Genomic DNA, 23,436 nt, shown 5'->3' on the forward strand with positions numbered 1-23,436 from the left:
CCAGACGGGCGAGCGGGGGTAACGTGGGAGGCGGGGCCAGCTCTGACGCCGCTCCCCCCCCCGCCCAGCGTGCCTTGGCCCTGCCTCCCACGCAACGTGGGAGGCGGGGCCAGGGCACGCTGGGCGGGGGGGGCGGCGTCAGAGCTGGCCCCGCCTCCCACGTTACCCCCGCTCGCCCGTCTGGCCTTGTGTAGCAGGCCAGACGGGCGAGCGGGGGTAACGTGGGAGGCGGGGCCAGCTCTGACGCCGCTCCCCCCCCCCCCGCCCAGCGTGCCTTGGCCCTGCCCCACGCAACGTGGGAGGCGGGGCCAGGGCACGCTGGGCGGGGGGGGCGGCGTCAGAGCTGGCCCCGCCTCCCACGTTACCCCCGCTCGCCCGTCTGGCCTTTTCTAGCAGGCCAGACGGGCCAGGGCGCACTGGGCGGGAGGCGGGGCACCGTCAGGGCGGTGCCCCGCCTCCCGCCCAGCCTGACGGCGCCCCCCCGGGCCTGCGCCCGAGGCGGCGGCGTCAGCTGCCGCATGAGTGGGGCCGGCCCTGGTCCCATGTTGACATTTATGGCATGACTTCAAAGGAGTCTAGTAAATGAATGGGGGTGAACATTTAATCTAGGCAAAGAGGCAATGAGCCACTGTCTTGTAGTTAGACCAGGCACGAGCCAATGTTGGCCCTCCAGGTGTTTTGGACTTCAACTCCTACAATTCTTAACAGCTTTCCTAACAGCCTTAGGAATTGTGGGAGTTTATTTATTGACAGTATTTATATTCCTCTCTTCTCACCCCGAAGGGGACTCAGGGCAGATCACAACACACACATGCATGGCAAGCATTAAATGCCATTTAGATATACAGGACAGACAGAGGTATTTCTGCATTTTCCAACTTTGGTGCCTGGAGGTTATGCTCGATTCCAGCCATGGAGGTTGCTGGCGCTCTATCCGCTATGACGACGAGCTGGTTTTGATCACATAATTTTTTGATTGCTGGCATTTTTATGGTACCGTAAAATACTTTCCCACTTAAACTGTGTCTAATTTCTCTACTCATCGCTCAGCTGTTTTCGAACTGTTTAGGTGGACAGTGAGCTAGGCTAATGGTCAGGTGCTGAATCCAACTCAGACTTCGAACTGCCAACCTTCCATCTGGCAATTATCTATTGCTGCTGGTGATTAACCAGCTGTGCTAAAGCCTGGCCCCTAATTGAAGTCCAGACATCTGGAGGGCCAATGTTGGCCTGGATCTGGATTCCCATCCTGGGTAGCCTTGGACAAGTCACATACTCTCGACCTCCTCCGAAGAAAACCTAAGAGCCAGAGTAGTAGTGTTGGGGTGTGAGTGCTGCTCTTTAAGAGGGTCGCCTTGCCTCTCTCATGTCTAACTCTACTCCGTCTCTTCCTGCAGGCCGTCTCAGCCGCGGCTCTTCCGCTCGAGATGCCAAGGCCACCGGTGTCCGGAGCAGCCAGAACCTGCCCACCTCTGCCTCCGCCGCCAACTCGGCCGTGGCGCTCTCCGCCCGCTCCCTCAGCAGCTGCAACCTGCAGAGCAAGCCCTGGAGATAGCCGGTGTCTTTTATCCGCTGAATAAAAGAGAGTCCCGTCCCTGGGGCCCTTTGATCACTACAGTCCGTCTTTCGCTTTTAGGAAGGTGGTATGCAAAGGACAACGAGGTGGAGGAGGGGAGGAGGGGAGGGTGAGCTAGGAGGCATTGGCCTGCCGGAGGGGGAAACACCATCAGTAGGTAATTCTGCGTTGGGAGGGAAATGACAGGGGTGAGGAAGCAAGCTGACCCTTTCTAGACACCAGTGTTCTGCAATGCTATTTCCTCGTGTTGTTTGGCACATGAGAACTGGAGAGATCAAAATTTGGATTCTAGAGGAAAAAGTATTAAATGTGGCCAAGAGGGAGATTAGTTAGTAGAAATCTAAAATTTTAACTATTATTGGGGGTGTAGTCAGGGAATGGATGCGTAATTTCAGTGTTCAATTTTGAGACTTCTACCAGAGGATTGTTTTTGAGTGTCACTTCTGCACAACAGGGGAAGGATGCAACCCTTTCTCTATCCAGTCTTTGATCATTTGGACTCTTCTTTTTTTCCTACTGTCATACTTCCAAAGAGTGTACATTTGTACAAAGCACGAAGAAGAGAGAGTTTCATTCTGTAGGGGACCAAATCATGGAAGATCCTGATTGTACGTAAAATTTTGTGGAGGGTGACAAGGACCAGAGCAGCCACCCAGCCCATCATCAAGGTTCATTTACTTTTCTCCAGAAGACGTCTGCTTGTCTGGATTGTAGTCAAGTGAGCCCATTTTATAGTTTTGCTGTATGTAGTATTTGGTACTTCAGAACTGTGCCTAACCTCACCATGGAACGAGGTGTGCATTTTCCCCTTACTCAGAAGTTGGCCACAATCAGGAGCAGAAGCACATGTGGAAGGGTGGAAGTGCTGCTTTATGCTTCTGACTTTCACTGTTTATTCCTAAACTGATTTCCCACCAGTTGCTCCCTGTCTTATGGGGAAAAACTATGGAGTCATTGAGGCAGCTTGTGGAGAGTGAATTGGGGCAGTAAGCAGCCAGAAGGGAAAGGGGTTGGATTCCCATCCTTCTTTTATCAAGAAATGGGAAAAGAGAGAGAGGTTAGAAGATATATCATGAATATACACAGCCTGTTTGTCTTTATTGGTCCCTATCCCATGAGTTACTTCCATGCTGCCCCTCTGTTGCCATGTCCTCTTTTTCTGCTGTGGGTTACATTGAGGGTTGGCTATGAAGGAGGATCTGTTATATCATCCCCATTCTGTAGTGGGATCATCCATCAATCACCACCAGTGGCAGCACATCCACTATATTTTCCAAACCTCTAAAATTTCCAGTTTCAACACCTGGCAGACATAGTAGTGGTTCTTCCAACCAAGTGTGTAACTGTTGCCTGCATGATGGATTTCTCCTCTGCAGAGGTCAGTGGATGAGCAGCGCGCTGCCACGCTGATCCTGCTTAGTGATGATAAAGCTTACAGCTTCCTCCTGCTAAGCCTCATTGCTGTCTCCATGGAAGGAGCTGCCTTTCCTCTTCTCTAAGCTGTAAATCCACTGAGGATCCCCATAAATGTGACCCCAGTCAGCAGGAGTCCACCCCAGTACACAGTGCACTCAACTGTTAATGGAGTGACAATTCCAATATAAGTGTTTAGCTGCTAAGTGAAGTCCATAGAAATATCTGTATATAGAGGTGGAACATCTGCATGTGATCTTGAGGAAAGATGTGAGGAGGGAGTCCTGGTTTACTCACCTAATAATAATAATAATTAATAATAATAATAGTAATAATAATAATAATAATAATAAAAAATTAAAACTTTAATTTTAGACTGCTCTATCTCCCTGAAGGGACTCAGGACAGTTTCCAACATCAGTGCGAAACAACATACCATAAATTAACACAGCAAAATAAGCACATCGTTAAATCAAGACAAAGACAATTCAGTTAAAATAAGCAATCACCGTCAGAACCTTTGATCGAGGGGGCAGGAATCATTAGTCAGGGCAAGGTTGACATGGTCCATTTTTAGGAATAGGTAACTTATACAACTTATCTTAGGGCCAAGGGGTGGGCAGTGTATCAGAGTAGAGTCTGACTTGACTAATGATACTAATCTTATTCAAAAACCTGCCGAAACCAAGAGAAACCTTTCCCAAGAGAAAAAAAAAATCATTGTTCCATTGGATGTTTCAAGGGCCACATTCTCTCCCATAATCTTCCTTCATAAAACTCTCTCTTGTCTTTTTGAAGAACATCAACTGAATGGGTAAACGTGATTATCCATAGAGGTGAAACAAAGCTCTCTCCTCCATGATTTGGGACTTTGGCTCCATACAAACCAGCCAAGCCTTCCTGTTCTTCCTTACGGTTCAATAGAATCAAGTGAAGCAGAGTTTTGGAAGTGTGGATGCTGCTGTAATGCTCCAAGAAGAGGCTTGGTCAAGGGATGGATGCGGATGGGCATCACTTTGAATGGGAGGTGCCTCTTTTTCTGCTTCTGGTTTAGGACTGTTTGATATTATTACATGGAAATCACAGAGCTCATTCTGATCCAGCTGTTTTCAAGTGTGACTTCCAGCAGGCTTTGTTTCAAGATTGCTTCTATAACAGGCATGGGCAAACTTCAGCCCTCTCTCCAGGTGTTTTGGACTTCAACTTCCACAATTTTGACTGTTAGGACTTATGGGAGTTGAAGTCCAAAACACCTGGAGGGCCGAAGTTTGCTCGTGCCTGATCTATATCTATCAGCTCATTTTAAATGGTGCAATGGAAACTGAAATTCTTTTCTGTGACTGTTTTGTTTTACTGTGTCGAAGGAGGTATTTCCCTTCCCCACTTTCTCATATTTGACAGTGACTCCCTTGTCATTCCAGTTGAGTTTTATTTAACTGTGATGTATTTTTGTATGCAAGACAAAACTGGTTGGGTGGTGTTCAGTGTGGGTATAGTATGTGTCGCTTCCACCTCCTCTGCAGCAACCACCTCTCCATTTGTAATAGTTTTTATTTATCGAGCTAGATTCTAGCTGTGGCCATTTTGGTTCACTTTACAATAGAGTCCTTTTTTTAAAATTGTGCATAATCTAGAATAAATTAATATATTGCAAAGCAGTACTATCTGCTAGGAGTTGTCCAGAATATTGGAAATGGTTGCTTAGTAAGTGGATTACGCATTTTTAACGGGAGAAGTCTTCAATCCTTCTCAAAAGTACAACTTCCAGGATTTCTATGTGGAAATCCAGGAGGGCAACTGTGTCTTCAATGTTATGTTTGTGATATACATGGGCATCTGGCGTGATGTTGTGGCTCTTTGTTTTTTCCCTTTCAAACTGGATATTTTATTTTCTTGGTGGATGTTTCAAGACTGTTCAGTATCCTTGTGTTGGGTTGAATTACACATCGCCAGGCTTCTGGGAGCCTTGCTTCGGGAAGGAATGGATCCTTTTATTGGCACAAAACAGCCAAGGCTATTCTCTTGTTTATGTCCAGCCTGTCCCTCTTTGGAGCACACCTTGAAGCATCAAGACAGACATCCCAGCCGTCCCTGGCTTTGAGGAACAGCCCCATAATCCTTGGCATTGAAGGAAGGACTCTTTTATCTTCTTATTGGCTTTGTGGGTTTTGTGCTTTGCTTGTGAGCAATTATGTGAAATGGTTTGGCTGGTGGCACTGCTTCTTTGGACTTGGAATGGTTTGTTAGAGTGTTGTGTATAGTTTGGCTTTTTAACAATCGTTTCTGTACTCAATAAAAAGAGAAATGTCTGCTGTATCATGGCACTGTTTATTTTGAGTGACCAATTGGATCATTTCAGGGCATGAACTGCTCAAGGAAGCGTGTTTTTGTGTGTGTCGAATTTGGAGTGAACTTAACATGTCTCTTGTCTGTGTTTGGCCTCAGAATGCATAGGCCTTCCACCTCTGTACAAGCTGATAATAAAATCCATTTCTATGCAGGTTTTCTTCACAAGGAATACATCCAGATAGTTCTGTGAATGAGGCCAGAAACACTCATGAAGGATTCCACTTTGCTGGCTATTCCAGTGTTTCACTTGACCATTTTTTGTTCGCTGATGGCTCAAAATCCTTTTACTGAAAGCCAGAATCCACTATTGTCTCTCATATGTGTACATTCTCCTGTGAAAGAAGCTGAACATTTTCTGGTACATAAAATGCTTAATCAGTGTGCAAGTGGCACCATTGGACATCCGCATTATACCCGGAGGTGCGTAGGGAGCACTGCATAGGCTCTTTTTGTGTGTGTGGATTTGGTTGCACATCTATCTATGTAGCACTGACATCCACAAAATCCATTGTACAACCACCAGGTAACTGAGCATAAAGTTTCTCTTTTATCTTCTCTTTATGGGACCTTAAAGGGTAAAGTGACTGTACTAAAAGATTTTGGGTTTGTCTGCATGGAGTAAAACAAACGTATTCACTGTGATCTTGATACGTGATGTTTGTGATGACTGGTTTACAGTGCACTTCTTTGAACTTTAATCTATTTTTTAAATAACCTTTCCATTTACAGAAAATCTGGACTTTTAGGCATATTTTTTTTGCTATTTCATTGCAAGAAGTGGTTGGTGGTTCTTTCCTGAATTTAATTTCATCTATATTTTTAAAGAAGGTTTGTGCATTCAGATACTCACATCTCATTGTATTTCAATTGGCATATGTCTAACAAGGACACACATTTATTCACTTGCGTGGCATGGAGAAATAGTGAAAGTGCCCACAGCAGTAGGACTGAAAATAATAATGAGAAGGATTGGAAATTCAGATTTCCAAAGAGCGAGGTGAATTTGTCAGGGGTAAACGCATGGCCGGTTATCACAATCTCATTATGATGTGTTTGGCATTAATGGGGTCACTGCAAGGCCAATGTAGACTACGAGAATATTTTTCAAACTCTTTGTTAGAGGAATAAAGCCACAGGAGTGTAACTCATGCGAAGGCTTTATTGTTGCTTTGGAGACCTGCGCGTTTTGGCTCCAGCTTAATAGGGGTTGTCCCGGGTGTGTTCCATGATGACCATGAGGCCCAGCCAAGTCTCTTCAGCCGTCGGGATGATCTGGCTGGCAGGCAGCAGGAACCCGTAGCGGCCAGTGTCCCTCAACTCAAAGGTGTAGGAGTACTTGATACCCTGCTCGTAGGTCCAATCGATGGTTCCTCCACTTGCTTGGTCTGCATCGAGGGAAAAGGTGCACAAAAGAAAACAAAGCATGCATCACATATTAGAAAAGCTTGCACAGAAAGGCAATGGTATAAAACCACCCCATGTGGCCTGGAGGACCAGGTTTGATTTTGCACAAAGACACTTACAGATGGTGGTGATGATGCTACCGTATTTGTATTTGGTCCCATGGAGGGAAGCAAGAGCATCGACTGCCTTCTTAGCAACGGCATCCTAGAAGAGATAAAATGAGGAGAAAATCAGTCACGAGGAAGATAGTAATACAGCAAGAGTGGGGCCAGTTTGCCCATAGACCCTAACCCCCCCCCTCTTAACAATCCCAAGCCCATTCCTCTTTAGTCCCTCTCAAAAATGACAACAGGAAGTGGTACACAATTACTTCCCATTGCAATTTTGAGAGGAAAAATGCAGAAGAAAATGAGGAAGGTGTTTGGAAGCATTGTGGTGTTCTTGCATGTTTCTGGGGATGAGGTGGGGTTCCTTCTTGCATATGAAGGAGATGCTCTAGAAACCTTGAGAAAGATGCTTCTTTAGATGACCAGATCTTCAAATACCAAATCACTATGTTTGCCAGGGATTCTGGGAGCCATAATCTAAAGTAATATTTATGTGGATCTAGTCTTTTTGTGCAGCAAACGATCCCAAAGGAGGTGGGATAGAAATAAATAGAAGGGAAAGAGGAGGAGGAGGAGGAGATCAATTAGAAGAAGAAGATCCATTAGAAGAACAAGAAGATCATTTGGAAACAGAAAATCTAGAAGAAGATCCATTAGAAGATTAATTAGAAGAAGACAAATTTAAGAAGAGCCATTAGAAGAAGATCTAGACCAGTGGTTCTCAACCTTTGGATCCCCAGGTGTTTTGGCCTACAACTCCCAGAAATCCCAGCCAGTTTACCAACTGTTAGGATATCTAGGAGTTGAAGGCCAAATCTAGGGATCCACAGGTTGAAAATGACTGATCTAGAAGAAGATCCATTAGAAGAAGATCTAGACCAGTGGTTCTCAGCCTGTGGATCCCCAGGTGTTTTGACCTACAACTCCCCAGAAATCCTAGCCAGTTTACCAGCTGTTAGGATGTCTGGGAGTTGAAGGCCAAATCTAGGGATCCACAGGTTGAAAATTACTGATCTAGAAGAAGATCCATTAGAAGACAGTCTAGACCAGTGGTTCTCAACCTGTGGATCCCCAGGTGTTTTGGCCTACAACTCCCCGAAATCCCAGCCAGTTTACCAGCTGTTAGGATGTCTGGGAGTTGAAGGCCAAATCTAGGGATCCACAGGTTGAAAATTACTGATCTAAAAGAAGATCCATTAGAAGAAGAAGATCAATTAGAAGCAGAAGATCTAGAAGAATATACATTATAAAAAATCCATTAGAACAGTGGTTCTCAACCTGTGGGTCCCCAGATGTTTCGGCCTTCAACTCCCAGAAATCCTAACAGCTGGTAAACTGGCTTGGATTTCTGGACCTTGTAGTCCAAAACACCTGAGGACCCACAAGTTGAGAACCATTGCATTCGAAGAAGATAGATTTAAAAAGATCCATTAGAAATAGAAGGAGATCCATTAGAAGCAGAAGATCTATTAGAAGATTAAAAAGAAGATCCAAGAGAAGAACAATTACAATACGATGAAGGAGAAGATGGTCTTACAAGTTCCGCCTTATCCGCTGCAGCCGTGCGGGTGTATCCAAAAGGATAAAGAAGGAGCTGGGAGTAGCTGTGGATGGAGATGAAGGCCTTAATGTTGCCGTGGCTCTTCACAAAGTCAACAATGGCTTTCACCTCTGGCTCGGAGTTGGCATAAGGCCCGCGGTAGGTTTCGGTGCAAGGGCTGCCACTGGCACCGGCCCCTGTAGAGGACAAAAAGTGACAGCTTGGCTTCTAAGAACAAACATCCAAAGACACCACGGTAGACTCTGAGAGACAGTCTTTTCCCCAGGTGGGACTGGAGATGTGGAGAAATGCCATTTATGGGTCAAGAGTTGTGCTCAGAAGTTGTGGATGCAATTTGAGAGATCTGCATTTGGGTTCAACTTGGGACCAGTCTTTCTTTCTGTGGAAGGACCTTCCAGAAGAAATCCAGTAGCTAAATCAGCTGTCAGAATTCAAGACACAACTGAAGACCTCTCTCCTCCAGCAGACCTACCCAGTCAAGCTTTAAATTGTGAATTGCAACCTGCATTTTACCTGTGTGTATCTTGTTATATGTATTTGTAAGGAGTATATGTAAGAAGAGGTGGGCAATACATTGGTGATGACGATGGACCAAGTACAATGACAGGCTTCGGCTTTTTAAAGAAGAGGTGATTCCTCAAGTGACGGGCAATGTCCATTTGTTCTAGTATGGAATTTTCTCACTTCTTGAGACCACTGCAACCCTCACCAATGACTGATCAAGACCAAACTTGGCACACAGAGCACCCATGACCCCCTCTACACCCTGGTGCTGTTTGAAGGAGGATAGACCATGGATGATGGGACTTGCATATGGGAATTGTAGTTCACCCGCACCTACTGAACCCAGCTGTAGTGTCTCGGAGACCCCCGAGTCATGACCCCGTCGCCATTATGGATCAGACCGAAGAAGAGATGGGGTTTGTGCCATTTCCCCACAATTCTGCTCCCTTCCAGATGTCCCCTGTTGACAGTTTTAGCCCACAGTTAATTAAAAAGGGCCTTGACTCACAGCCCGGTTCTCCAGAGAACGCTATGTTTGACCGCAGATTGTTTTGGGAAACATCTCGCTCGGAGAAATAGAATTTGAGGAGAAGCGCTAGATTAGCGGAGAAAGCAAGCGTTAATTAAGCCTGTTCCCTTGAGAGTTTCCCGGGAAGATTGCATCTGGCAAGTTGTTGACTTAGTCCACTTTCCCTTGGGAAAGAGTATTCAGACACCTGGCTGGAGAGGAGAACGAAGTCCCATAAAAGTTCTGGGCACCGACTGACCTTTGCGGTGTTCAACGTGTCAGTTGAGGAATTCACATCGACTCTAGTTCTGCAGCGCGCTACTCTCGAGTAGACCGGCGTTGCATCTAGTCTCCCTGTCGAGCCTGAACAGTGATTCAGCTTTACCACAACTAACTTTGCCTTGCCTTGCATCCTAGCCTCGGATTTGAGCCCTGGAACTCTTTGACAGCTCTTGCCTTAATCCCCACTCAAACAGCCTAAAGGTTTGAGTGTGTTTCGGTTATTGGATTTAAAACTTTGAACTCTAATACTGGACATCTACTTTCACATTACTGGACTATATTTGACCTTTTTTGAAAGGTCTATTGCTGGACTATATACTCTGCTTATTTTTAGTTGTCTCCTTTATTTCCTTAATAAAGATATTAGATTGTTTATTGGCCTCCGTGTCTGGTTTCCAGTGCTCACGCTGCCCTGAGGTGTCACACCAGCTGACATTGGATTTAGACTTAACTTGGAGCACAAACAAACAATGCCTTTCTCAAATAACCCGGGCACCGCCGGGTCCCCAAGCTAGTTGTAATATGAAATTTTTCTCTCTTACATAAGTTGCATTTAGTGTGTTGTGTTTTTGAACTAGTATAGGAAAGAAAGGCATTAATAGAAGAGTTTTAACTAAGGTTTTTGAGTATTCTAAGACTTCAAAATATATATTGTATTACTTTTAGTGCTGGCTACTTTGAGTCTCTTTTTTAGATAGATAAAGATGTGTTACAAGAAATGCTTTCACCTCCAAAACCCGCATCCCAGTTCCGGTTGGGGTCTACTCCAACGCACGACGACCCAGCATTGATTGACCTCGTCTTGCGCCACATGCGGTTCTATAGCAGCCAGAAAGTTGAATCAATGCGTGTCTCAAACAACATAAATATTTCTAAGTTTGAATTTTAAATCCATCCCATTCTTCGTCCCAAGACTTAAAGAAAGCTAAAAGGGATGGGGACATAAGATACCTTGCTGTGAGTGAAGGCAAATCCATCGGGATTGGTGACAATTTCAAGGAAGATGTCAAAATTATCCAGAATAGAAGTCAGTGAAGGGTCTTTGCCATAAGTGTCGAGGATCTGGACAAGAAAAATGGAAAGGAAGGGATGGGCAATAATTAGCCCCTGCAATGGACCTTCGAGTGTACGATACACACAAGTTTTTTCGCCGTTTTTGTTAAGCTTGCGATGCTCAAAGTGTCAGAGTAATTTACGCAGCGCTGCAGCAATTGGATGGAGTCAGAGGAACGCAGCACGAAGAGACATCAGAGACAATGGTAAAACTATATACAAAGTTTTACTGTAAGCAGTAATAAAGACAAACAGACTTGAAGACAATGGACACAGGACTTGACTCTACTCAGCAGACAGCAGAACAGAACTGAACTGAACTGATGCAATCAGTAATGCATACACACTTGTGTCTGGACACTCCCCAGTTCCAGCCACACATCAAGGTCATCACAGCTTCTCAGTAATTAACTCTTTGCAGACTATAGTACACTCTGGATAATGCAATCAGTATGCAATACAAACCAAGACACAAATTGCATTTAAACACTATCAATACACAAATCCCACATTAACACAAAGTCTATACAAATCTACCATAAAAATCAGATCATGTTAAAGAGAAAACATGAAAAACTGTGTAAATGGTATTACTATCCACTAAAATTTACATAGGATTAATAACATAGCATCAAAATCTGCTGGAAAAGATGTGGAGCATTAGCAGATTGCAGCCATGTACATAATTGTCATGTCCAAAGATACTGAAGCTTTGGGAAGAGGTTTTAAACTGAATAAAAGGAGGAAATGTCCACTTTGAAGAGACATTATTGTGCCACTCAAATGGACAATTTGGGGTTTCCAGGCAAGGGATGCTCAAACCTATATGCGAAATGCATGCTCCTGAGATGGAACGGTACCTTCTTTGCAAAGTAGATCCCACTGGCCTGAGTGACCCATTCGCGAGAGTGGATGCCGGTGTCGATCCAGATGGCTGGGCGCTTGGTTCCTCCGGTGCTGAACTATGGAACGAGTGCAAAGAAGAAAGAAACCCTTAATGCATGCATCTCCCAGTGACATAAAACTAAGCACCTTTTTTGGACTCCGCAGTTCCCTGTGATTTAAAGTTGGGAGTGGGAAATCTCTGTCCCTCGGTCATATTCCTCTGAGATGATTCTTTTGTACCCATGCTTTATATCTGCTAAAATGATGACAGCAACAACTGGACTGTAACCCCAGTGAGGCAGAAACAAGCAGTGCCTATTCTATCCTATAGAATGAATGAAGGTCAATACCACTTCAATTGCTATGGTGCAATGCTATGAAATTGTGGAAGTTATCTCTCAACTGTGTACTGTATAGTAGAGTTCCGGTTATCCGACTTCCAGTTATCCGACATACCGTATTATCCGACATACCGTATTATCCGACATGCCGTATTATCCGACATCCCTGGCCGTTTGGCCCAGAATGTTTGCCGGAGGGATGAGACTTTTCCCTTCGGCAAGCACTCAGCTTGCCAGGAGGGATAATAGAGGCTCTCTATTATCTGACAGTTTCGGTTATCCAACATTCGGCCTGCCCATTTATGCCGGATAACCGGAACTCTACTGTATCTAGATCTTATATATATGAAATGCATATAAACTGCTTCTTAGAAATGTATCCACATGTGACTTAGAAACAGCCACCTCTCTGTGACCCTGTTCAGAAAATTTGTGAATGAAAACATTTGGGCAAATCCCTCTGGCTATTTCCCAAGCCAGGTAATCATCAGATTCATTGTGTGCTGTGGCTCAATCCTATGGAACCCTGGGAGTTGTGGTTTAGTGAGGCACCAAAAGACATTGCAAAACCACAACTCTCAAGACTCCACAACACTGAGCAATGGTAATTAAAGTTGTGTTGAACTGCATGAATTCTATGGTGTAGATGTACCCCAACTGGAAAACTGAAAGCACTTTTGAAAGATACTTATCCAACCTCTGCATAAAGACTTCTAAAGAGGGAAAGTCTGTGAACCTCAGAGTTGACCCATTATTATTAAGAAGGTGTTCCTAATGTTTAGGTGGAATCTTATAATTTTAATCTATTGGTTCACATGAAATAAACATGCTGGCTCCATCTCCCGCATATCAGCCCTTTAAATATTTCACAGCATCATAAAACCCTGCGGTTGGAAAGAACACAAGATCCAGCCAGTCCCAGTCCAACTTCATCTACCATGCAAGAAGACACAATCTAAGCATTCCTGACAGATGGCCACCTAGCCTCTTGTTTCAGAGTCTCAAAAGTCCCCCATGTTTGGAGTTGGATCTGTCTTCTCTTCTCCAGGTGAAACATACCCAGTTCTTTCAACCATCTCTTACAGGATTTTGTTTCCAGTTTAAGTCCTTTGATTATCTATCTATATATATAAAAGGGTAATGAAATTTCGGCCTAGGACAAAACAACAAAACTACACATCCCAGAAACACTAAACTTGGCAGCACAACCCCTCATCCATGCCTCTACGTTCATACAACAAAAAGAAAAGAAAAATTAAGTCCTAATTAGAGGGAGGGGAATAATTGTTTTTATCCCATTGCTGCCAGTTAGAAGGCTAAGCTCCACCCACTTGGTCTCCTAGCAACCCACTCAGCCCAGGGGACAGGCAGAGTTAGGCCTCACTTAGGCCTCTTCCACACTGCCTATAAAATACAGATTATCTGATTTTAACTGGATTATATGGCAGTGTAGACTCAAGGCCCTTCCACACAGCTATATAACCCATTTATAATGGACTTAATGTCAGGAGAAAACCTTTACCCTTTACCTTAACTACCACCAATTTCTCAATACTTTATTTCCCATACCACCATACTTCGCCACAGCAACGCGTGGCCGGGCACAGCTAGTTGATTTCTAAAAGCCTCATAAGGCTGTTATGCATGTCTTATCAGATCCATTCCACCTCTGCCGTATGTTTGTTGAGCATAAAGATGTGGCATCATGGTGCATCAGGTCTTCCTCACTCCTGCCAACCAAAGATTGCCACCAGTCCACAGTCCACTCTGAATGTCCAGCCAGGAGTTGTTTCACCAATTTAAATATCAAAGACATGTGCTGACATGACCCTTACCTTCAAGACATTGATTGGACGACCTTCGTAACTCTTGCCAATCTGGATTTTGCTGACCAAGGGATTTTCACTCACTAGAAGATCCATGAAATCGTAGATCTGGTGGGCACAGAGGAGAGAAGAATGAAATCAAGCTGGGTTGGAATCTGCTTGGAATTTCTGAACTGGAAAAGACACTCAGGAACATCTGGATTAAAATCATTGTTCATTCACTGTTTGGTGCCCAGTAACATCTGTCAACCGAATTGTGGAGTGAGCCAGTTTAAAACTGAGTGAGTGTGGAGTGAGCTAGTTTGTGTGATGAGTGAATTGAATGAAATTGTGTGATTGGAGTCTGGCTAAGGGTCTATTAAGGTTTGGCAAGACTGAAGATGCCATCCTAAAATTTAGACCAATGGCATTATGGAGAAACAAAGGAGGTGAAGATTTTATTAGATTTGGAATGAGTAAATTATGGAATTGACTATAACTGACCTGGGAAATTTTGGTGTAAACAACACATGTTTAAATAGTCAGAGACTGTTAGGGATTCCTCATGAATCTGAGGGTGAGTTGGAATCTGAGGAGGAGATTTTGCAAGTACCCACATTTAAGGAGAGGCGAAAGGAAACAGAAGAGAGAGGTCGTTCAGCTAGAATAGCTGCCAGAAATGCAGCGGAGTAATTGGGAACCGCCCTAGCAGCTGTGAAGAGACTCAGGGCTATAAATCAGAAGCAGGTGCAGCCAGCTCTTGCTGGTAACAAACTGACTCTGAAGCCTAAGCCTTCGCTCCCCTTGTGCCTGCTTCAAGTCTGCATCTGAGAAACTACTACTAAGGATTTATTGCTGTTTCTTTGTCTGAAGTAAAACTGCTATTTGATTTGGGAGTTTATCAGAGACTAAGAACTATGTTTACCCTAAGACTTCCTTGCTTTCTTTTGCGTTATTCCACTGAGTATACTGTTCTTTATGTTTTGCTGAAGTAAAGCAGTTTTCATTTACTTACCACAGTGTTTGAAGGCTGTTCTTGAAAGACAAAACAGGACAGAGACAATAACAAGTTAAGGAAGTCAGAAACAATGGCTCCTTACGTTAAGGGGAAAAAAACCGACATTGGTTCCAGAATTGATGGAGTTTCAGCAAGTCTTAGCTGAATGACAAGTTGTTATTCAGTCAAGAACAACAGCAGCAAAAAAAATTCTATGTAAGGAGATCCTTTTGTCTGCGAAAAGTGTGTCAGATCTAGGAGGGATGCAGGATGTGAACACACACCTCCATCCAAAATGGACTGACTGAAGAAGGATGGTATGTATGTGAGTGAACGTATGTGGAGTAAATGCTGTGTAAATGTGAGCTTGCCCAATAATAATGCAGATGTCGAAGGCTTTCCCAGCCGGAATCACTGAGGTGTTGTGTTCTAGCACCATTTTCTCCTGATGTTTCACCTGCGAATGCTACTAGAACATGGCCATACAGCCCGGAAATCACACAACACCCCAATAATGCAGAAGTTTTTTAATAGAGGGATTGGGGACTTTGCAGGGACAGATTGGGGTGGCAAAAATTGCCATCTGGGACTTTGTCCACTCCTGTTCTAAGCCACCTTAGCATTTCTCTCAATCCTGATGACGACCAAATCCATACTTACTTCATCTATATTGTGGTACGAAGCGTAGTTGAAGTTCTCCACGGATCGGGGCATAAAGTGCGTCCATGACATGAAGAGCTTTTCCTCATCAACTAATTTCTGGAAAGGACAGAGAGGAAGCAGAAATGTGGAAACATCTGTGCACCAAAAACAAACACCTAAATGTAAATTCCTTTATCTTTTCTCCCCCAGAACCTGATTTGATATTCTGGGTCCATATCATTATTCTTGGATCTTACAAGCCATGAGAAAACTTTATTTGTGGTGCATCTTTCGCATTTCATGAGCCCCTCAATTTCCACTAGTGATTATTAGTGATCCCCCACTAATGATAATAATATAGAAACAAAATCCCCATTAAGAGCTGCATCTGCGGCAACACATTAAAAACTGAACATCAGTCTAAATTGGGGGGGAAAGGGTCTTTGACGGTGGAAAGACAGTAAAATGGGCCAAGTAGACTTTCCATGGAAGAGATTTTTATGGTCTGGGTAGCAGCCATCAAATGCATCCACAATCCTAAAATTTGGGAAGATCTTAAACTTTGAGGAGATTTATTTAACTTCTTTCAGATGCCATCATCCTTACAATTTTATATTTATATTATAATAATTTATATTTATTATTGTTTTCCAGTAATATAAGTATAATTATACAAAAATCGGTAATTTTCCAGAACATGACTTTTATTGAATACTAGCTTGGGGACCCAGCGGTGCCCGGGTCTTTTGAGTAAGCATTGCTTGCCTGTGTTCCAAGATCTAATGTCAGCTAAGTTCAGTGGGTGGGGTGAACTACAACTCTCATATGCAAGTCCTATTATCCATGGTCCATCCCCCTCCAAACAGCACCAGGATGTAGAGTAGACCATGCAGGCTCTATGTGTTAAGTTTGGTTTTGATCAGTCATTGGCGGGAGTCGCAGTGCTCTCAGGAAATGAGTGAAGATACTGCAAGTCCCATCATCCATGGTCCAAACTCTTCCAAACCACACCAGGATGTAGAGTGGGTCATGGGGGCTCTGTGTGCCAAGTTTGGTACTGATTTGTCATTGGTGGAAGCCTCAGTGAAGAAGTGAATGAAAGTATTGCAAGTCCCATCATCCATTGTCCTCCAAACTGCACCAGGGTATAGAGTGGGTCATGGATACTCTGTATGCTAAGTTTGGTCTTGGTCAGTCATTTGTGGCAGTTGTAGTGGTCTCAGGAAGTGAGTAAAGGTACTGCAAGTCCCATTATCCTTGTTATGTCCTCCCCCAAACTGCACCAGGATGTAAAGTGGGTCATGAGAGCTCTATGTGCCAAGTTTGGTACAGATTTGTCGTTGGTGGGAGTAGCAGTGCTCTCAGGAAGTGAGAGAAGATACTGCAAGTCCCATCGTCCATGGTCCATCATCCACCAAACCGCACCAGGGTATAGAATGGGTCATTGGGGCTCTGCGTGCCACGTTTGGTCTTGATGAGTCATTGGTGGCATTTGCAGTGGTCTCAGGAAGTGAGTGAAGGTACTGCAAGTCCCATTATCCTTGGTATGTCCTCCCTCAAACTGCACCAGGACATAATGGGGGTTAAGTGTGCCAAGTTTGGGGCAGGTCCGTCATTCCTGGCGGTCACAGTGGTCTGTGGAAGTGGCAGCCAATCAGAAAGCTGCCACATACACACATACAAACATTCTCTTTTATTATATAGATAGATATACATCTGTTAAAACTAATTTTCCCCACTCTCACCTTTTAAAAACAATCATAAAACAAAATTGTTAGAATGGACTTTCCACTTCAAAGATGAAAATACTATTGTTATCCTGCTAACTTCTTCCTTCCCTTAAATAATTTCTTTATTCTACTTTAGGTAAAGGGTAAAGGTTTCCCCTGACGTTAAGTCCAGTCGTGTCCGACTCTGGGAGTTGGTGCTCATCTCCATTATTCTACTTTGGTTTTACCTAATATTCAAAATAAGGATGCTTACATTTCTTTTAACATCTATATGAATGATATAGTGCAGGGGTCCCCAAACTAAGGCCCGGGGGCCGGATGCGGCCCTCCAAGGTCATTTACCTGGCCCCCACCCTCAGTTTTATAATATAATATTTCATATCATTTTAAATAATGTAATATATTGTATATACATATAATATTGATAATATTATAATGTTATATGATATAATACTAATAATACCATATAATAATATTAATTATATGATGTATATTACATATAATATTACAGTATAGTGGTATAGTTCAATCTATATATATAAAAGAGTGATGGCATCAGGGCAGTGGACAAAACAACAAAAGTACAGGCCCCCCAACCTCGAAATTTGACAACACAACCCATCATCCATGCCTCCAGGTTGATACAACAAAAAGAAAAGAAAAATAAAGTCCTAATTAGAGGGAGAGCAATAATTTTTTTTATCCAATTGCTGCCAGTTTAGAGGGCTAATCTCTGCCCACTTGGTTGCCTAGCAACCAGCCAAGGGACAGCCAGGCTTCAGTTCGGGGACAGGCAGATTTAGGCCTCACTTAGGCTTCTTCCACAGATTATCTGATTTTAACTGGATTATATGGCAGTGTAGACTCAAGGCCCTTCTACACAGCTCTATAACCCATTTAGAATCTTATATTATCTGCTTTGCACTGGATTATCTTGACTCCACACTGCCATATAATTCACTTCAGTGTGCATTTTATCCAGCTGTGAAGAAGGGGCCTCATATAATCCAGTTCTAAGCAGATAATAGAAGATTATCAATATACAGTAGAGTCTCACTTATCCAACATAAACAGGCCGGCAGGATAAGTGAATATGTTGGATAATAAGAAGGGATTCAGGAAAAGCCGATTAAACATCAAATTAGGTAATCGTTTTACAAATTAAGCACCAAAACATCATGTTATACAACAAATTTGACAGAAAAAGTAGTTCCATGCGCAGTAATGCTATGTAGTAATTACAGTAGAGTCTCACTTATCCAACACTCGCTTATCCAATGTTCTGGATTATCCAATGCATTTTTGTAGTCAATGTTTTCAATATATTGTGATATTTTGGTGCTAAATTCATAAATACAGTAATTACTACATAGCATTACTGTGTATTGAACTACTTTTTCTGCCAAATTTGTTGTCTAAGATGATATTTTGGTGCTTCATTTGTAAAATCATAACCTAATTTGATGTTTAATAGGCTTATCCTTAATGCCTCCTTATTATCCAACATATTCGCTTATCCAGTATTCTGCCAGCCTGTTTATGTTGGATAAGTGAGACTCTACTGTACTGTATTTACAAATTTACCACTACAATATCACAATGAATTTAAAACACTGACTACAAAAACATTGATTATGAAAAGGCAGACTGCGTTGGATAATCCAGAACATTATATAAGTGAATGTTGGATAAGTGAGATTCTACTTTAATATGAAATAATTACTGGGATAGAATAATGCAGAACAATATAATCTCTAAAACCAGGACAGTAAATAAACAGGGGAATTCCAAACAGGAAACAATCAGGGCCAGCTAACACCTCCCAACAAAGTATTCCCATCATCAAAGTCTGGCAAATCCTCTGTTTTCTCAGGGCCACAGACAGTAGACGCACATAAAATATTGCAAACAACACCACTCTGAAAACAAGGGAATTCCAGACAGGAAAGATTCAGGGCCAGCTAACACCTCCCAACAAAAACTTCACTCAGGGAGGAAGCAGCCAGGCTTTAAAGCTGCAAGGCCATTACATCCTAATCATTTTTCCTAATTGCAGCATTCATACTTGCCTCCAACAAACAAACAAAACCAATCAGAAATATTGTATATTCACAACCTTTAGGGAATAATATCCCCTGATGGTGCAGCGTGTTAAAGCGCTGAGCTGCTGAACTTCTGGACCGAAAGGCTGCAGGTTTGAATTGGGGGAGCAGAGAGAGCCCCCACTGTTAGCCCCAGCTTCTGCCAACCCAGAAGTTCAAAAACATGCAAATGTGAGTGCATCAATAGGTACTGCTCTGGCGGGAAGGTAACGCCGCTCCATGTAGTCATCCCACATGACCTTGGAGGAGTCTATGGACAACGCTGGCTCTTCGGCTTAGAAATGGAGATGAGCACCAACCCCCTGAGTCGGACACGACTGGACTTAATGTCAGGGGAAAACGTTTACCCTTTACCTTAACTACCACCAGTTCCTCAATACTTTATTTCCCATACCACCATATTTTGCCACAGCAACGCGTGGCCGGGCACAGCTAGTATAGTAATATATAATGCTAATATTTTGCTATGCTAATAATATAATATATTGTATGTATGTACATACAGCTGCTCTGAGTCCCCTTCGGGGTGAGAAGGGCGGGATATAAATGTAATAAATAAATGTAGTAAATGAATAAATAAATAATTTTAGACTTAGGCTCACCCAAAGTCTGAAATGTCTTGAAGGCACACAACAACAACAACAATCCTAATTCACTTGACTATCTCATTGGCCAGAAGCAGGCCCACACTTCCCATTGAAATCCTGATAGGTTTATGTTGGTTACAATTGTTTTCATTTTTAAATATTGTATTGTATTGTTCTTTCATTGTTGTTGTTGTTTTGCACTACAAATAAGACATGTGCGGGTTTTTTTTCTCCAAATGATAATTCGGCCCCTCCACAGTCTGAAGGATTGTGGACCGGCCCTCGGCTTTAAAAGTTTGAGGACCCCTGATATAGTGCCTTGTTTCGCTAAAATTGATTCTCCTTCACCAGTCATCACAAACAGAAAGATTTTCATTCTAATGTATGCAGACGATCTAGTGCTCATCTCCCTCACTCGGCTAGGTCTATAAAATCTTCTGAAGACTTTCAGTAGAAATATCTGTTGATAAATTACTCCAATAATAATAATAACAACAACAACTACAATACTTCATTTATTACCTGCCTCCTTACGGCTTAAGTCTTCCATTTTGCCTAAAGATAGCGCTGGTAACTTCCAGCCCTACATTGCCTTGATTCCATCTTGTATATGAAGCAATGTCTTATTCCCATGACTAGCTTTCTAGGTTATTTCTAAACTGCACACACTATGTTCCATGCCCACTGACCTGAACGTTCTCAATCATGATGGAGTATTGGATGTTGTTGGACTCCAGGAAGACCTTGACCCCTTGGAGGCTGGAGAATGGGACCCGCACATCGACTGGGATCTCGGGGTGGGCGGGAGCACGCCAGAAGTCCAGCTGGGAAGAGAAATGCAGGTAGATAGATATAGATATGGCATTGGGCACACTTCAGCCCTTCAGGTATTTTGGACTTCAACTCCCACAATTCCTAATGGCCGGTAGGCTGTTAGGAATTGTGGGAGCTGAAGTCCAAAACACCTGGAGGCCAAACAGTACCAGAAGAGACACATTTCTGTTGCTCAAAGTTACCTGAAGATGTTCAAGCGCTTCCAGCTCCTTCACCTTCTCCATCTGGAACCCATCGGAAGCAAAGATCCTCAACACCTGGTGACTGCAGACAGAGGTTGTGTTGATTTCTACCACCATCATCATAACTGATTTTAGAGTTGTGTTTCATTCTGTTGTCTCTGTATCTGGACTTCTAAGCAATCTCTCTGTTTAAAGAGGCACCATTTCTAGAATAGGACATGCATGTGATTCGGCTTACTCCCAATGCATGTTTGAGGTAAATGTAATAATTGTGTTCTGCCACTAGATGTCGGTACAGTACTATTCACTTCCTCAAAGGATTTTTATTGTGTACTTGAGAACATACTGTAATTCACTTCTGGTGTGAGAGAATTGGCTGTCTACAGAGATGTTGCCCAGGGGACACCCGGATGTATTCGCTATGAGGCTTCTCTCATGTCCCCACAAGCTATAGCTGACAGATGGGAGCTCACCCAGTTCGCAGATTCAAACCAGCAACCTTCAGGTCAGCAACCCAACCTTTAGATCAGCAGCCCAGCCAGCACAAGGGTTTAACTCATTATGCCACCACAGCTCTTTTCCTCAAAGGTAAAAAGAGACACATTCCCACTGGCAAAGAACACAAGTGTTTACACAATATGGGGAGATCCCTTCTAGGACTATAGTGAACATGTTATGTGTGAATTGCTAACAATGAAGAAAGCCACAAACATTTTTAAAGGAGTTTGAATGTGGGGAAAATATTGATGAACACTATGCAACACAATTAGAAAAATGTTCTGTTCCTGTTTAATTGTGCAGTACTTACTTTGGAAGTACAGTAGAGTCTCACTTATCCAACGTAAACGGGCCGGCATAATGTTGGATAAGTGAATAGGTTGGATAATAAGGAGGGATTAAGGAAAAGCCTATTAAACATCAAATTAGGTTATGATTTTACAAATGAAGCACCAAAACATCATGTTATACAACAAATTTGACATAAAAAGTAGTTCAATGCGCAGTAATGTTATGTTGTAATTACTGTATTTACTCATTTAGAACCATAATATCACAATGTATTGAAAACATTGACTACAAAAATGCGTTGGATAATCCAGAATGTTGGATAAGCGAGTGTTGGATAAGTGAGACTCTACTGTAGTTGTAATACTCCAGAAACTTTGTTTCTGTGTCTGCCAGAATTGGTTGAGATATTCATTGAAAAACTCTAGCAAAATGTGCTGCAGGATGTCCCTCCTTTAGAAGTAAAGTTTTGGCAGTTTAATCAACCTTTCCTGCATTTTTATGATAGAACTAATTGGGAAATTACATTGATAACCCAGGAACAAAAACAGTGTTACATAACATAATGCAATTCTGTGGAGCAGATGGATGCACGTTGGCCACAATGGTGCCACGATTGCTACCCTGTTTCCCCGAAAATAAGACATCCCCAAAAAATAAGACCTAGTAGAAATTTTGCTGAATTGCTAAATATAAGGCCTCCCCCGAAAGTAAGACCTAGCAGAGTTTTTGTTTGGAAGCATGCCTGCCGAACAGAGCACCAGAGCATACAGAATTGGTAAATGTACATACTAGTTGTACATGGAAATAATGGTAATAACAAGAAATTCTTGATAGGATCCACAGTTTGTCTAGTTATGCTGGTTTGTGATGACAACTACTGTACAGTATATAATAAATGTTCATTTTTTGTTCAACAATAAATGTGAATTCTTCTTCATGGAAAAATAAGACATCCCCTGAAAATAAGACCTAGACCATCTTTGAGAGCAAAAATTAATATAAGACACTGTCTTATTTTCGGGGAAACACGGTATGATGCTTATATAATTTGGACTAAATGTAGTGTGCATTGGACCAAAATGCGGAAGCTTTTCTAGAAGATTATTAGCAGATCTCAAACCCCAATGGGATTCTATCCAGAAAGTAAAGAAAGGATGGTGATGTTTCTTATGCAAAGCATATGTTTCTCTGCTACGTACCCTTCAAAGATCTCGACGCTGAAGGCAACCGCCAGGAGACCCGTCAACACCAAGAGGACCTTCATCTTCATCGACGCGGAAGTCTAACTAGAGATTGGGGTCCTCTTGGGGTGGCCTTATATACCCCATATATACATGCTACGCATCATAACTGGGCCACAGGGAATCTTCACCAGCCGCTGTCCTTCCCACATCTCAGTCTGTCTTTGTGATTAATGTAGAGGGAACGGGACACCTGTCTCAAGGTGAGGGCAGCCATGGGCCAAAGGAACTCAGGTGTATGTATCACAGGTGTATGAGTTCCCTTGTATCTAGACTTACTTATGGAATCCTAGAGTTCGAAGAGACATCCCAAAAACCACCCAGTCCAACCCCTGACAGATAGGAGGACACAATCAAAGCCCTCCTGACAGATGGCCATCCAGTCCATAACCTACAACTATACTATTTTGGTTGGGAGCATTTCTTCCCTCTTTGGCAAAGAAGGCTAAAGTTCTTGAATAACCACAACTCCCATAGCATTGAGTCATGGAAATGAATGTGATGTCAAACTACATTTATTCAACAGCATAGTCCAGGCATGGTC

General features: G+C 42.9%; 2 protein-coding genes across 4 annotated transcripts in view; one reads left to right on the forward strand and one right to left on the reverse strand.

Moving 5' to 3' along the window:
* The window catches only part of cep41 (centrosomal protein 41), a 29,359-nt gene extending 24,054 nt beyond the window's left edge, over positions 1–5,305 (forward strand). For all 3 annotated transcript variants that reach the window (XM_003229132.4, XM_062983342.1, XM_062983343.1), the window contains exon 11: positions 1,398–5,305. In XM_003229132.4, coding sequence (XP_003229180.2) covers positions 1,398–1,555 — 158 coding nt within the window. In that variant the 3' untranslated portion in view covers positions 1,556–5,305. The remainder of the gene's footprint in view (positions 1–1,397) is intronic.
* A 1,172-nt stretch (positions 5,306–6,477) lies between these two features.
* Positions 6,478–22,952, reverse strand: LOC100564029 (carboxypeptidase A1). Its single transcript, XM_003229133.4, has 11 exons — positions 22,851–22,952; positions 20,863–20,944; positions 20,536–20,670; positions 15,446–15,544; positions 13,819–13,917; positions 11,618–11,719; positions 10,656–10,766; positions 10,433–10,523; positions 8,387–8,586; positions 6,862–6,946; positions 6,478–6,723 (listed from the first exon to the last, which is right to left on the reverse strand). Exons 1-11 carry the CDS (start codon positions 22,919–22,921, stop codon positions 6,536–6,538), a joined length of 1,263 nt encoding a protein of 420 aa, XP_003229181.3. The 5' UTR covers positions 22,922–22,952; the 3' UTR covers positions 6,478–6,535.
* Between the last annotated feature and the right edge of the window lie 484 nt (positions 22,953–23,436).

This window comes from Anolis carolinensis, chromosome 5 (genome assembly GCF_035594765.1).
Source record: "Anolis carolinensis isolate JA03-04 chromosome 5, rAnoCar3.1.pri, whole genome shotgun sequence".
NCBI classification, from domain to species: Eukaryota; Metazoa; Chordata; class Lepidosauria; order Squamata; family Dactyloidae; genus Anolis; species Anolis carolinensis.